At 39.2% G+C, this 16,303-nt stretch overlaps 1 protein-coding gene across 1 annotated transcript in view; it reads right to left on the bottom strand.

Moving 5' to 3' along the window:
* RSU1 (Ras suppressor protein 1) overlaps nucleotides 1-16,303 on the bottom strand; it is a 103,328-nt gene that overhangs the window by 51,568 nt on the left and 35,457 nt on the right. Inside the window, exon 8 of the mRNA XM_085050607.1 lies at nucleotides 10,412-10,544. Within this exon, the coding sequence (XP_084906733.1) occupies nucleotides 10,412-10,544 (133 nt within the window). The remainder of the gene's footprint in view (nucleotides 1-10,411; nucleotides 10,545-16,303) is intronic.

Below are 16,303 nucleotides of genomic sequence, written 5' to 3'. Positions count from 1 at the left end.
GAAAGCCCCTTGAATCCATTGGAGATGATGGTCCCACCATGTCCACAGCAGAACATGTCAGAGCAGCAGAACACACTATTGGATACAGAGCCCTACAAGTGTGGCAGTTCTGGTAAAGTCTGAACTCAGGCAATAGATCATCACCTTTGGAAACTACACACAGTGTATTAAAATCCATCATGGTTCATGCAATAACCTTCATACTGAGATGTTGCTCTAAAACACTTTCCCACAAAGTATCCTAAGGCAACAGGAGGACAGTAAGAGAAAAATTAATATGCTACTTTCCCCTATTTGCCCTAGTAAGTTATACCTTGTTTTCCTTCCCTCATCTACTTGACTTCTGCTCTCAAATAATTGAGGTGTCTGCATTTAAACACATTTTTAACATACTTTTAAAAGTACTGACACCAGGACTGAACTCAGCATCAGACCCAGTTGATATCAGATTACTGAATATGGGAATAGGAGCTTAGTACTTACCACATCAACTGGGGCTGATGCTGAATTCAGTTTGATACAGTTCAGTTTCAGATACAACACTGAACTGTGAGCTGACAGTGCACTTCGGTTATATTACATCTCTTAAAATGTTTTTCAGTGCTGATTGCTTTCTGGAAAGACGTATTCACTTGTTTTTATCTCCTCCTGTAATTGTAAGCACACCATGTGGTATATCTTGCATATCTTATTCACAGATATGTAATTCTTCTTCGAGCTGCTTTAAAATACACTGTGTAGAGGCTCAGTTCACTAAATGGTCCAGGACAGCCCACACCTTCACTGTTATCTTTCACCAACCTCCAGGTCGTGAGAAGCAACTGCATATTTGCTTCCAAATACCTGAGGAGAAATTAATGACTCCAGCTCAGATCTCTGTGGAGCTCACCAGAAACGTTCTCCATGGTAATTGTCTCCCATGACCTATCAGGGAGCTGTTAATTCTTCCTAGTGTTTTATTGAAATTATACAGTGCTCATTTTCTGATGACAATGTTGTGTAGCAGACAATCTAAATGCTTCACAAAATTCTACAGTTAAAGAGTTGCCTTGACCAAACAAATTTATAATGTTTATAATATTTAGTATTTCTTTAGGAAAAAGGTCTCAAAAACATAGTAATGCCTTAAAGTGTATTAATTACACTCATATTTCAGTCATATTCTTTAAATCATCACTAGTAGAATCACATGTCTCTTCTTCACTATTTAACACAAAAATAATTTCAGAGTAAACTAGCTCAAACTAACCCAATTTGGTCTACTCACCTTCCTTGATTTTGGAAAGATACTACCACTTCTGTCACTTTTTGGGTCTTTAGTTGACACAACAACTTAATTAAGACTGAACTTCGGTGAGTCCAGACTCTGTCAGTCAAGTTTTCTAAACCTTCTGGGCACCTGCCCAGAGGTTTGGAGGTTTAAAATCCTTCCTCACAACAAAATGTTGGTCAGGTTTCTACTTGAGGGACTGAGAAATAACTCATCTTCCCTAAATTATCATCCAGCTTGCACTGAACAGAAGCATAACAGAACATGACTTTCACTCCCTCATCATTACTAATAATCTATCAGTTCAGAAAAGGGCTCATTTAGTTTCTAAGGTTTATCATAATCAGATAGTTACAAGCAGTCTTTCTAATGGCTAAGAGCCCAACAAGATAGATCTCACTTTGGATTGCCACTGCAGAAATTTTTTTCAATCTCCTGTATCATTTTTCCTGCCCAAGGTGCCACTTGCCTGAAGCTGCACATCTCACTCCTTGATTGCCTGCTTGAGCCCCAGCCTGGTGTCTAGGCTAGGTCCCTGATGCTGTTGCTTACCAGTTTCTTTGGCACACTCCTACCTGTAACTCATTTTGGATTTTACCATAACTGCCACTCATTTTTAATTCAGTTACTGGTTTTGCCTTCCCCTATAGTTTCATGCAACATGGTATGGTTTCCCTACTCAAATCCTGTACCCTACCATCACTGTTGCCCTAGCTTTGGTTTCATCAAGTCCTCAGTTTCTGTGCTTAACTCACTTCATTCCAGTTTCATTTTTAACATCGCTCCAGACATCTGCCCCAGTGACATAAACCCTGGGTTATCACCCTTGACATGGTAAATGGATTACTGCATAATATTCTAAACTTTATATAAAAGTTCATATCAAAGGGAATGGCAGTACCAGTAGTTGCACCAATATTTATATGTGCAGTATCTGTATCTGTCAGATACACCAGTGATAGCTTTGGTTTTATTACAGATCCATCTTAGCAATATATAAACAAAAATATACAAACATAGTGTTTTTATTGTTTATCTTTTGACATGGGTTCCAGTTAGCTCTTCTTTAGGGAAGAGTTACAGATTTGCATGTAAATGTTGTCTAAAGATGTCAGGACTCTGAGTCATCTATTTTCTCCGTTGGAAATAATGTACTAATATATTTATCAATTTTTAAAATACAGCCAATAAATACAACATTTGGTTGGAATACAAATCAGCATTTTCATATAAAATATACAGTACCATGTCTTCAATACAACAAAACCAAACGTAAATGACATTTTTATATTTCCCCACATCAGGTTGATAAAAGATTTTTATTGGTAAATTTAAATTTTTTTTACTGGTACGTGATCAAAATGTGTGAATCAGAACTATTAACACTTGTTTACTTCTCCGCTATGGTGGATCTTGCTTCCAGCCATCCTTTTAGAGAAGCCTAATTTGTCATGAGGTCATCTTCACAGGAGATGTGGCATCTCAGAGACTCCCACCTAAGGGTGATCTCTGAGGTCATCTTTTTTCCACTACCTTTATCCAGTCTTTGAAAGAATACTAAAATAAATGAGGTCACAGCTACCACTGGCACAGATGGTACATCCATGTCAGGGGTCAAATGATAAAGATGCCAGGTTAAAACAGACACTGGAATATATAAGTGAGCTCCAGCAGTGGACTGTTGGACACACACCATCTTATTTCTTGTACAGGCTCAGGACAACTGCACAGTGCAAAGAGAAGGGAAAAGAAGTACTTACTAATGGTGCATCCTACAAGTTTATGAACATGAGCTCTAGGAACACTGAGAATACTGGTTCTAGAAGTAAAGTATTTGTAGAGCTGCATCTAAGAGAAAATGAATGCATGAAGCCTTCTATTCCATTGTCCTGGTTTTGTCTGGGGTAAAGTTAGTTTTCTCCCTAGTATCTGGTACAGTGCAGTGTTTTGGATTGAGTATGAGAATAATGTTGGTAACATGCTGATGTTTTTGTTGTCACTGAGCAGTGCTTGCACTGAGCCAAAGACTTTTCAGTGTCTCATGCTCTGAAAGTGAGGAGCTGCACAAGAAGCTGGGGATGGGGATGTCTGACCAAATGGGCCAAAGGGACATTCCACACCACAGAACATCATGCCCTGTACACAAACTGGGAGCAGTTGGCCAGGAGGGGCTGATTGGTGCTCAGGGATGGGCTTGGCCTTGGTCAGTGGGTGGTGAGCAATTGTATTGTGCAACACCTGTTGGGGTTTATTCCTCTCTTTTTTTCATTACTATTATTATTATTATATTTTAATATAAGTAGTAGTATTATATTTACTTTGTTTCAATTATTAAATTGCTTTTATCTCAACTCAAGTTTTTTCTTCCTTGACTCTCCTCTCCATTCCACAGGGTGAAGGAGTGAACAGCTGCGTGCTTCTAAATTGCTGTCTGGACTTAAACCACTACATCCACAAACTACCAAAGAATACTAGAGGCAAAAGCAAAGAAAAATAAAGGTGGTGAATTGTATTTATTATAGCCTGTCTTTCTTAGCAAGGCAGGGCAGACTCACATTATCCAAGTTCTTTAAATCTTCACTGTCCTCTGCAGATCATACAAACAGCTGAGGTGTCTGACTGAGCTCTGCTGAATTGGATCTACAGATGTTTCAAGTCTGTGTTCCTCTACATGATCTTTATTTCCCCCAGGGAGCACAGAATACTAACCGTTTGAAATTACTCCTGGAATCAACTGTGCCCAGTTCTTTTTGGTATCGTCACAAGATCAGATAATGACTGGATAATTTAATTTTGCTTAGCCAAAGAAGACCATTCTCTCTATGGATCTCTACAGTCTAAGCGCAAAAAGAAATGTTAGGAAGATTTTCATAATCCCAAATGATTTTTTTCCTAATGAATATGTAATTGATATAATAACAGTTCTTAGGTTATGAAAAATTTTCAGGAATTTTAAGCTACTGCACAAAACTGCCATACATGTTTATTTAAACAGGTTATTAAATGTAGGAATACTCATAATTATTCTTCACATTAACAGGAAACAGAGCTTTGCCCCTCCTCTAGTTTAATGTCAGTGGCACTATGCAGTTATCTTAATATATAGGGGATGTCATCTGAATTTTTCACTCAAAAATCAGATGTGAATGTAAGGTCTGCCTACATCACAGACACACTGTCCTCTGCCACATGTAATCACGTCATGTACTCCTGCCCAACTCATTTGTGCTCACTGAAACAAGACTTTGGCCTTGATTTCTTCTGTCAGAAGACTATTTCTATCAGAAGGTTATTTATTACCCTGCTCCGTTAATAATTAGAGACCTTTCAAATATACATCTGACCAGCTTATTTATATTTGTTTCTAGTCCACCATTTTTTATGCCTCAAATGAAGTTTCTCCCTCTCCCTTCCAGTGACAGCCATGACCTCTGTTACCAGACTTTACTTTGCCAAATAATCAAATACCTTTTAAATTTCTTCTTCTTTCTTCATTCATTTCACTATCCTATTATATTTCCACACTTTGCCTGTTCCTGCCTGAATTCATCTTTCATGAACATAATGACTACAACTGTGAAGTATTTCCTTTTCTATACTGGAAAATTTCCACTCCTTTAAGCAAGCTGTGAGGATTCTGCTTATCTTTCTCTTCCCCTCACTCCAGCCTATCACACCAGTGGCTCACCTGGAACTAATACACCCAAGCCTTCCTCTTTGTTTGCTAATTCTTCCTGTGTGGTGTGCTGATACTTTTCCATGCTGCTAGCTTTGTACCATCAGCAAACAGAATTTAAATACTCCTGCTTTTTGTGCTAACATTAAAAAAACAGATTCTTGCATGTCCTAGACTGTGTGCTGCACAAGTAACACCATTTCAGGACTATCTCTCTTCATTTCAGTTCAACCTGCTGATGCCAACATATCAACTGCTTGCAATTCCCACTTTCCCAGCATGCCTCCCAAGAACCAACACACAGATTTTTCAGTTGTTTGACCTCTTATCCACTCCTTGATAGGTGGTTTCACTGATCATCATCTTTGCATCTTGGACAGCATCAACCATGCAGCTGAACTTAAACAGGTTTAACAAACATGGAATAAAATCACAAGTTATTTCAAGATACTATTTGTATTCCAGTGCACTACTCTGAGTACCTTGCCAGTCTCCTTTAGTTGTTAAAAATAAATGCTGAAATACTCTTCATTAATATAACCCAGAAGAGGAATCTGTTCCTTCAAGACTTGTGTCTGTTGCCCTGAAAGCAGCTGCTACATAATAGTGGGGTGCAGTACTTAACTCATTCCCAAGAAGCTGGGGAGATTATCTACACAGAGGGCTGAATCAAGAGAGGATTTTTCCACACTGTCACTGCCGATGAAATGGGGTTTTCAATTACAATGCTTAGCACAGAGCAGCCTGCCCAGGGAAACCTATGCTCCAATGCTGCCAAGCGATATATGCTCAGCACTGCATTTGTCAAACCATTTCCCCTGCTAAGAGTTCATGTGTCAGTCTTGAAAATGGCTTGCTCTTCTACTACCTTTCCTGATGGAAATGTGAAAAGTGCAACTTACTTCCTTTCACAAAACATCTTGTCGAGCCTCTCGACTCCAAATTGACTGCCTCGTGGGGAAAGCCTCCTTTCTACAGACTTACAAATGGTGTGAGTGTTCTATCATAGTTCTGCCTCTCTGGAATATGGAGGTCAAACAGGGAAACAACAATCATTAGATAAAATCTTAAAAGGTGATTGCTGCATTTAAGGGCAGTGTAAAAATGCGCTCAGGACCCAGCAATTTCTTTTGTTTTAGTTGAGATTATGCTATCAGGTGTTGATGTCAACAACAGACTCTGTTGTGATAAAATCAAAGTCACTATTCTTTCTGTTACAAAAACAAACATGCAAAGAACAATTCCACATGAAGATGGATCATGAGCACATGAAAAATTCCAGAAATGTACCCAAAGAGCAGCTTTCTGGACTAACTCTGCTGTAAATGTCAGCAACCACCCATTGGTACCAATTGCACATCTCACCTTTATCTCATCTTAATCAAATCACTAATTATCTTACAGAAATCATAAGGAGCACCACAGAATTTTGTTCTTCTTAGAAGCTTAATTCATTGTTTTCTTTCAAACATTTATGTCTGTCTGCACTTATCTAAGTACATTGTGACCACTAAACCCCACAATACATCATCTCTTTGTCAGTATCCTAGACAGAGAAGATCCTCTGAGAATATGCTTACAACATAAAGGTCACTCTGAAAGTTGACTAAAGGCATGAATAAGAAAAAAACCTAAACATTCAGCTAAGCCCTTTAAGGAGACAAGTTTGCCATTACCCTTCACTGTTTAACCAAGCCCTTCAACTACTTTTCAACACTATCATGGCATCACACAAAGAGTTTAATGGCAGCTCCTGAGTATATACAGAATCAAAGCCAAAATTCAGCTTACGAAAGTTTCAGAAAGTTACACAGCAGTGAGAGATTAAGAATCATTATATACTTGGCAAACTGACCTATTTCCAAACGATGCTGTCACAGGATGATATGTGCAGTGGGCGTATTTTAGCCAACAAAAGCTAGTAAAGTGCCAAGAGCTGCTGAATTTCCTGTTAAGAATTAAGAGCCCCTCCACACACATTCTCCACCACAATATATGGCCCATCTTTTTGTCAGCACAAGTCTTCCTTGAAAAATTAGGGTTGAAAAAAATCACCAGGCACCATTTCTCACGAAAGGTAAGGAAATTAAAGGAAATGAAAGAAGCTTCAAAGTAAGAAGAGCTGATCTGAGGGTCTTACTGGTTAACATGCTTCTGAAGTAAAGTGCAATTCCAGTTTTATACTTGATACGTGAGTACCATGTAAAACAAGAGGGTGGAAATGTAAAAGTATGCGAGACAAATGACATTTTATCTTTAGACATAATCATCCCTCATGGATGTCATCCCTACTTATCAATTAATCACAAGAGCATGAATATCCCAAGACAAGGCTAAAAATGGGATGTAATTTTTCACTAAATATGCTTGAAACAGCCAGTACATTTCACAAAGGAAAGAATAGGTTTGTGATCTATTTGGTAGCTGCTTCCCAAGTGCAACCTCACAGAATGTGAATGGAGATCCCTGACATTGACTGCAGTGACGGCTTGTGCCAGTCATCAGCAGAAACCTCAAGGTTTATTTACATGACTGCAAGTGAGTGTATTGCCAGGACTTACTGAATTATTGCTTTCTGGCTAAGTTAACAGCAACAGAGTAAACACGACGTTCTAGCCATTGCAAACACAACATAAAATGTGCTAGAATAACCCCCTTAGTGAAAATGCAACTTGGTGAGCACCTGAAACTTGGCACTTGTGACTTTATGAGCCTACCCTCACTGTCTCAGCTAGTCTAGACAATGCTAAACTTATGAACAAAAAGAGATCAGTATTTCCAATCAGCTACCAAAAGCAATGGGCATAGGGAAACAAATATTGTCTCTGGAGCTCAAAATTCATCTGCCATACAGATGCATAAATCTGGTCTGTGAAAGTCTACATCTTCCAGTACCTGAAAGCAAACTTACTGGTCTGATGGTGAGCTGCTAATGTGTGTTCTATCTCCTCAGTGTTGCAAGTGAGGTTACCAAAGCAGCACCCTAGCCAATAAATCATATTTAACTGTACTGCTTTGCCTCACAGTAAAAGTTAAACGGTCTGGATCTATCAAATGTTGGAAGATTTTTTTTTTTTTTATTTTGACAGAATGTGCAATAAAACAGAAAAACTCAAGAATTTGACTTTCCTTATTTAGATACCCACAGGGAAAAATACTAAATTCACAAATCAGCCTTGTGATTTGCTTCATAGGGAAAAAGACAGAACCTGTTCAGAGGCTCTGAAAGAAAAAGGCAGTTGAAGAAGCTATATAGCCATTAGCAGGAAAATATCAAAATTCCACCACAAAAAGCCGTTTTAATTTCTTCTGAGTGTACAGCTTATCTCCTTTTGTGCACAATAATGCTACTAGACCTGTTACATAAACCATGCCACTGCTTTTGAGTTTTAGCACCTAAAACTTAATGCGAACAGAGAACCATCTTTAGGACATGGCATCCCAGTAATTCTCAGATCACATATTTAGAGGAAATGGAAAATAAAAAAGACAGTATTTTTTCAGTAGGAAAATCCATGAACTCTCTTTATAGCAGGGGAAACAAGGAAAATCAAGACTCAAAACAAGTTACTACTGGGTTTCTAACAAAATTATACTGATATTTTTAAGTTATGATTTAAATATAAAATAGTCATATGCTGAAAATCTAAAATTAACACCTTATTAACATCTCCATGCATTTGGTTTTCATCACTAAACTTTGAAAATTGTGACACATTAATGTAATAAGCTTCTCCGATCAAAGTAGAAACCATGAATAAGCCACAGAAAGATTATTTGATTTTGATTTTTCTCCCTATTAATGACTAGAGTCTGATTCTGCTTACACTGTTAACTACACAGGCTTCAAATATTTACTGTGAACAAAATCAAAAGCAGCCCATTAGCCAACGAGACACTTCTACATCTCAGCAAAGAACAAGACAACAAACATAATATGGCTAACTTAGAACAAAGAACAACAGCTGATGTAACCGATGAATTACAGAACCTTCTCCATTTTGATTACACAAGGCAAGCTGCCAGAGCAGTTTAATATACCCAGAGTATAATTTAATATTTTTAAAATTATAGATACATAACAGCTTCCCCCTCACTCCTTTCCCCACAAATTGAATATGGGTCAAATTCTCAAAACTTCACTTGAATCCTTAAAATTTTGCTGTCTTCGTGATGTCCAGAGTGGACCCTGTGAGAAGTGCATGAGGGTCCTTAACCTACACTGCTCAGCAAACAGAAATGTAAAATTGACAACATAAACCAAAATTACAAAACGTTCTCAAGAAACCAAGATGCAGCTACACAATGAACAGTGGGGAAGGGATGGTACAAGGGGATAGGCAGCTATTTCCCTACACCATGCCTGTACTACAGAGTACTACTGGAAGAAGGGTGTTGCAGCCTACTTAAATCTATGAATAAATCTGTCTTGAGAACACATATTACAGCATAAATATCAGTTCTGAGACACACAGTTTTTGCAACCACTCTCCCATCTGTGATTCCTTTCATTTAAAATTCTGTAAATGAAGAACAATGGCCTACAAAAGTCATTGTTGGGTCATTTAGTTTCATATAGAAATTTACATCTCAGTTACTTAATTGGAATCCCACAACTGTCACTTGTGAATACTCTTCTCTGGTAATTTTGTACAGACAGCTACCATATAAAAGGTTGTCAGAAATGCTTCTGAATTATTAAAATATATTTTTAAAATAAAGACGAAATGTGAAAACTAAGTTTCCAATCCAGAGGTTGTACTGTCATTGTACTGCCTACTGCTCCTAGGGAGACAGAATCAAGATTGCTGCTAGACACTGAAAAATAACTTCCCATCTAAAGAATAACATGGAGATTTTTACATAACATAAATATTTCAATTCAGTGAATGATTAAAGACATTATTTCCTAAACCAATGCTCATTTGTACATGGATTCTTGCATTAAAATGGAAAAGCCCCAACGCACACATTTGCACCGTTGAAGAAAGCACTAGTACCTGTATTTGAATTACTAAGGTTGTAGACTTTTGCAAATCAGTCCAGATCAATAAACGTTTGAATTCTGGATATCTCTCAACACATAACAATCTCCATCCAAAAACATTAACAAATATCTATTTCAATCTCTAAAGCAATACCAAACATCCTTAAAATTAGTACTTCTCAAAAGGCTTTAATGCTTGCTCTTTTACATCTCTCATATTACATAACAGCTCTTACAAATAAACAAAAAATGCAGGACAGTATCAAACAGTCTTTGTGCTTCCCTAACGTGTCTACATGACAGTTACCTTCTTCTTGGCAAAATTCCTTAATATAAATGTACAGGCTTGCATTATTTGTCCTGAATACCAAGTTACTGCATGTATTATGAAAGATGTGTGTAGCTCATAACACTTTGCCCAACACACTACAAGGAAAAAGCCAAACAACACAGCTACAGTATATAATGTAATACTTACTATTTATATGTTTCTGAGCGAATGTATTCAAAAACATGAGATACTCCCAGCTGGAACTGGTCAGCAATAGGGGTAACCCAAGGATTGTTCTCTGCTTTGAAGACTTGTTTTTGACCAGTCAAATCCAAATTACCTGAAAGAGATTAAACAAAATAGCATATGAAAATTATTTGAAACATGAAAAATTTGAAAGAAATACCTTGCTGTGAATATAAAAACTTCTTACTTGTTTTAGGGAGTACAACCATAATAAAAGCAAATATTTCAGTCTTAGCAAAGAGGAATAGAAGAACATAGTAGTTCCCATCACGATGGACGCAGTTCTACTCTATTTGTTTCAGTGCTGCTACACACTGCAAAACAGGGTTGAACTCTGTCCACTTATTCATTAAACTAGATTTAAGTGGGACTTGATAGTGCATCTGTTCGCTATCTCCACCATGATCTGCAGGAGTGAAAGGAGAATGATTCTCTGGTATAAGTCTGCTCTGCTGAAGCTTGGCATTGCAAAACATTCCTCAATCCCTGCTCCAGGGGCTTTTCACCTTCCCAGTGAAAAGCCTGTGTTGTCTGCACCAAGATCCCACTCTGATCTGTGGTTAGAGTGACACTCAAAAAAGCAAACCGACAGCGTCATTCTGATAACATGGCAGTTCTACCTACTCTGTTTACAGGAAGACATAAGAGACCTATTAAGGGCTTGCTTGGGTTTTTTTGTTTGTTCATTTTGTAAAAGTCTGCTATCCAACCCCAAAACAGTACATGCTCCACTGAAACTCCTCATGGCTGTGGATATGAAGGGCTGAATTCCAGGACAGTCTAGCCACTGAAATATTTTCTTGTGTTCTTTAGATTAAGAAATCTGTGGTACATTTTCAATTTATTTTTGTGAATTTTACAATGAAGAGAGGCCTACCCTCTCCCCAGAGATCTACAGTAACTAAACCACAATAAGATAAGCTTTAACTATGGGGAACAAAACAGAAAACATTTACAGGGTTTTGAAGACTGACTGAGCCAAGCTGCTGGTGAAATCTGAAATCAACCTGATAGCACAGCTTTCCAAAATGAAAAGGGCTGTGCAAGTGCACGCAAGGGGAGCTGCTGCAAGCCCTGTGCTCACTGCCCACTTTGGCTGCACATTCTGCATGACAGCTAATCCTTGGCATGCTCCTCTCTGTAAAAGGGGTTAACACAATTAAAGACAGGCCATTACACGGTGTGAAAAGATGCCAAGCATGTCATCCCAGCCAATTCCGGAGTCACCGTTACCTTAACAAGCTCATCTGCCAGCTGTCTGCGGCAGGCTGGGCTGAGGCAGCAGCGGCAGCAGCATCCCCCAGCCGTCAGTCAGGCCGCAGCCACCCGCTGCCGCACGCTTCAGTGCGCCTCGGCTGCTTTATTAAGGGACTCGGCAGCCCTGCTCTAACAAGGAGCAGGAAAAAGGATTAAGTACTGGGACAAAGAGGACCTAATAAGCTAGAAAGCAGTGTGTCTAACTCGGCGCTGGCTGAAGGCGCGGGCTGGCGCTCTCGCTATGCAGCTCTCATGTGGAGGCCGCTGGGGAAGCTGGCCAGAGCAGCGATTAGCCCATACCCGCTGACCAGGGCTGTGGGAACGTCATGGATCGCTCAGGGGCTTGCTTTGCAATTGCAAATTGGATTTCCCAGTTTATTACCTGCAAAAAAATCCCGTATGTTGCTCTCCAAAACTACCAACGCTGTATGCATGCTGTAGGTGCTGCATCAAGGTAAAATGATCAATCTGTGTACATCTAATAAAACCAGTTAAATTTGGGGAGGCAAACTTGACCTCACCACGGGTCAAGTTAAATGCTGCTTATAGGAATGAGTCACATGTACCCAAAATCTCAGTATCTGGGGTCTCAGCTGAATCCTCTTGTCCCAAGCTGTTTCAGAAATTTACCATCCAGGGAAGGCTGCTGCACGTTTCCATTCCCAGAGCACACTGTGCCCACTTCCATTTCAAGTACCACATGGCCCATTTAAATGTAATTAATTGTAATAATTACCACTCTACTACAGCCAGAAAGAAGAAGAAATCTTACAGCAAAACCAGGACTGCTCAAGCAGAATAACCTGTAGGTCCCCATGCCAATACAAAAGCTTTATTTTCCTCCGTCTTTTGTTTTTCCCCAAAACACACCGGAGGCAGTGTGTTTCACCTTCAGAGGGCAGAGTGAGGCAGAAGCCCTAATTAATCTAATTACAGAGGAAATTGGGGCACACAAAAATTCAGCATCCGCACCAAAATCCACCCCCTCTGACCAGGACGTCCTTCTGGGAGCCGTGCCAACAGCAGCTGGCCTGGCAGCCCATCCCACCGGCCACCTAGAGCTGGAGCGAGAGCCTAGGGATTTTAAGTGAAAAATTTAATCAAGTGTGGTACTGAGAAAAGGAACAACTTGTCTGTTCCCATGGCAAGCACCAGGTTCTCCGCAGGTGAGTGAAGGAGGGCTGCCCTACACAAGGCAGGAAGGACAGGGCAACCAATGCTTTAAAATCCTCCACATTTGATACCAAAATTTCCATCTCAAAATGAAGGACAGAAATAGGCAGAAAAATAAGCAGGATAAGAAGCTACAGGGAGACCACCCCACCTCATCAGAACTAAGGAAGAAAGGAAATCTCACCCTCCTGCCGCAAGGCAAGCCATTTGAGCACAAAGAAGCCACATAATTAAAAATGAGACAGAAGGGAAACGTGTCACTCCTGCATCACTGTACATTCCTTGGGGCCATATCCTGGTGTCCTTTCTGTGCTTACAGCTAAAAAAATCCATTAATCAAGGCCATACCTAATTCTGTTCTGGCTGCAAGACATCTAGGAGCCCCAAGCACAAGGTCAAAAGTCTCAGTAACATCTCAGCAACGGTATGTGCTGGGGTAGCCAAGCACCCAGGAGCACTGCATGGACCCTTGTGCTGCAGTGCACAAGACAAATGCAGCAGTGTGGAAAAGAAGATCACACTGGCCTGGAGCAATGTCTCTGGTACCAGGCTCACCACAGGAGTGCCGAGCAACCAGACACCTCAACATGTGTCATTATCCCCCCACCCTAAAAGTCTCCTCACCTGCGTGATTTGTTTAAGGCAGCACCATGTAAGAAAACGCTGTTATTCCAATTCTGCAGCACTAGAGCCATGGAAAAAGCCATGGCAGATGCACCTTCATGCATATTGTCTAACAGAAGCATCAGCAGAACACCATCCCTAGGGCTTTCAGGAACTTATATACTGTTCTGCTACACAGATCACATCAAATCCCTCAGATACTTTGAGTAAGCAAAATACAGAATTACCACAAGTAAAACTCCAGCACTGAAGATTCAATCACAAAATATATTAGGATTGGAGACTTCATTGGTCATTGTTGTTTTGTTCTTTCCATGCACATCTGCCTATTATAAAAATAATTATCATTTCTCCAACTTGGCATAATCGTTTGGCTAAAATTGTATTTCTTCATTATGCACTTAAGGTTCTTGCTATTTTGTCATACTGAAAGAGATCAGCCCCACCGAAAGGCATCACAGTCATATGCCTCTGATAAGAGAGGAGCAGGCTATCTTCAAGGCTAGCCAGCACGGCCCCTTTCCTAGGGCACAGAAGTGTTTTTCAAATTACTTTTGAGTTCTTCTAAAATTATTCTAATAAATAATCAAAACTATATATCCCAGAACCCAGGTTTAACATGCTTAAAGAAACATCTAAGTCCAACAGGTACTTTTTGACTCTCTCTTGTGTAAATATAGATTTCCAAGTAGGAAGACTGCAAAGTAGACACTGCTGCTACCAGCAAGAGGACACTGAAAAGAGAACAGAATCTGGAAAAGGGAAGAACAGAGATCTAACAGCTGACTGCTGTGGATGACCTGCACAGAATGACCAAAAGCCTTCTAAAAGGAGACATCTGTGTGGTCTTAGAAATGCCTGATCTTGGCATTTTTATTTCTGTCTCAGCACTTATTGCATCTAAGGTGATCCTGAACCCTTAAGTTTGATTGGATTGTTGTGAGTTATCTGTTTTGTTTACCTCATCTCAAAACCAAATTGCTCCTAATGCCCAGCTACTAAGCTGTGCAGACCTGAAAACTGTCTACTGCCCAAAGCTCTCGTTAGCTGCCACCTGGGAGCTACAAAAAATAGATCTACACCAAAACTCTTGAAAATTCAAGTGCAAAATCAAAGTATGCATATTTTTAATTTTTATGTATTCTAACTTAGGCTACCCATTAACTAAAAATACCATTTATCACTCCTCAAATTTAGAGCTTCTACAGCCATGGGTGGGCAGAAGGACCATCTCGTATGACAGTGGCCACACCTCATCCTGAGAGACATTTAAAGGAAAACAAGGCAGCTACAATTTCCTGTCGCAATGGATCCATCCTGCACTTGAGCTAAAATACAATCATTAATGTTTCTTGTTATTTTCCTGCAGTGCTGTTGAAATAAAAAGTGGTTTGTGTGAACATTCATGGTTTGCTCACATGCCTGCAAAGGTCAGAAGAGAGCTCATAATAGAAAATAAAATGCTGCCTCCCACAGTCGTGTTTGCAGAGAGTGTCATAGCCAGTAATAATACTACCTATCACTTTGGCCAAGGGTGCCTTCAGACTTCCCAGGCTACTCCTGTCCATCAGATCTAGCCTGCAGGCACCCCTTACACACAACTACAAGCCCCTCATCCTCATGTGATGTATGATATGCAAAGTGTGCAATATTTACCCAATGGACATATATTGGAGGTACGGTACGGTATTATTGTATTACTGTATTACAGCAAGGCATTACTTCAATACATACAAAAGGAAAAAGAATGAACACAAACCTGGCTTGTCCTTTTTACTTGAATGCCCCCTGGCAACACTTAAAAATATTTCCAAAAATTAAAAGGTGAAATTAAGTAATTAAACATCTCTGACATTTGAGAACTGAACATTGGCATTCAGCATAAGAAACGTGATCCTAGCTGTAAAATGCCAGATCAACACTTCTTTGTAATGGTTTAAATTCATCCCCAGTGGAGCTTCATTAAAATCAATGGATATAATTTTTAGCCTGTATACTGTTGAGTTTCACATCTGCGTCCTGTTGATACTCTGACTCACCTCCCAGACTATACACTCTGCTTCACTGACCTCAAGGAGAGTCCTCAAGCTGTAACACATCCCTTTTAGTTATTCCTCTTAAGACTGCAATTTAAATGTTCCTTCCCTTTACAACACAAAGGTCTTACTCTCTGTTGTACGTATGACATGAGGAACAAAATTAGTTTTAGTAATTTATTTAGATATAAATACCTTAGAATCCTGTTTTATTAAATGCTAAGTAAGGGATCAATTCACCGCACTAAATTTAAACATAGGTTGTACGTAAAAATATGTCTATCCTGGCTTGTTTTAGATTTGCTTTACATACAGGGTTTATAATTTTTATTACTTTTGTGGCATTTGCTTTGTCTCAATAGAGACAGAGATTGTTTTAAGTGTGGAGGTGGAAGAAATATCACAACTATTATGTCGTAAAAGGATACCAAAGCAATTAATTGTGAATGATGTCTTAATATCTATGTAAAAAAATGAAAATATATACTGATTTCTATGTCAAAGTATTATCAAAAGCCAAAGATTTTTACCCAAATTTTAAGCACATGTAAGGCCATGCACCAGTAACTCATACCATTCCTATAAACAAGTAAGATCATCTCTGCTTTGAAGACCACTCTCACTTTTGAACGGTTAGTAACAGAAAACAGTACATTTAAACAGTATTTATAAAGGAACAGTAAGACAACAAAGAGCAAAGTCTTCTTGTACCTAACTGAAGTGTGACTCAATCTCTTTAGAACCAGCAGAAATATTCACAGAA

Source organism: Lichenostomus cassidix, chromosome 2 (assembly GCF_008360975.1).
Source record: "Lichenostomus cassidix isolate B80296 chromosome 2, HeHo_3.0, whole genome shotgun sequence".
Lineage (NCBI taxonomy): Eukaryota > Metazoa > Chordata > Aves > Passeriformes > Meliphagidae > Lichenostomus > Lichenostomus cassidix.
Note: the sequence above shows the minus strand (reverse complement) of the source record. Positions and strands in the feature narration are given on the sequence as shown.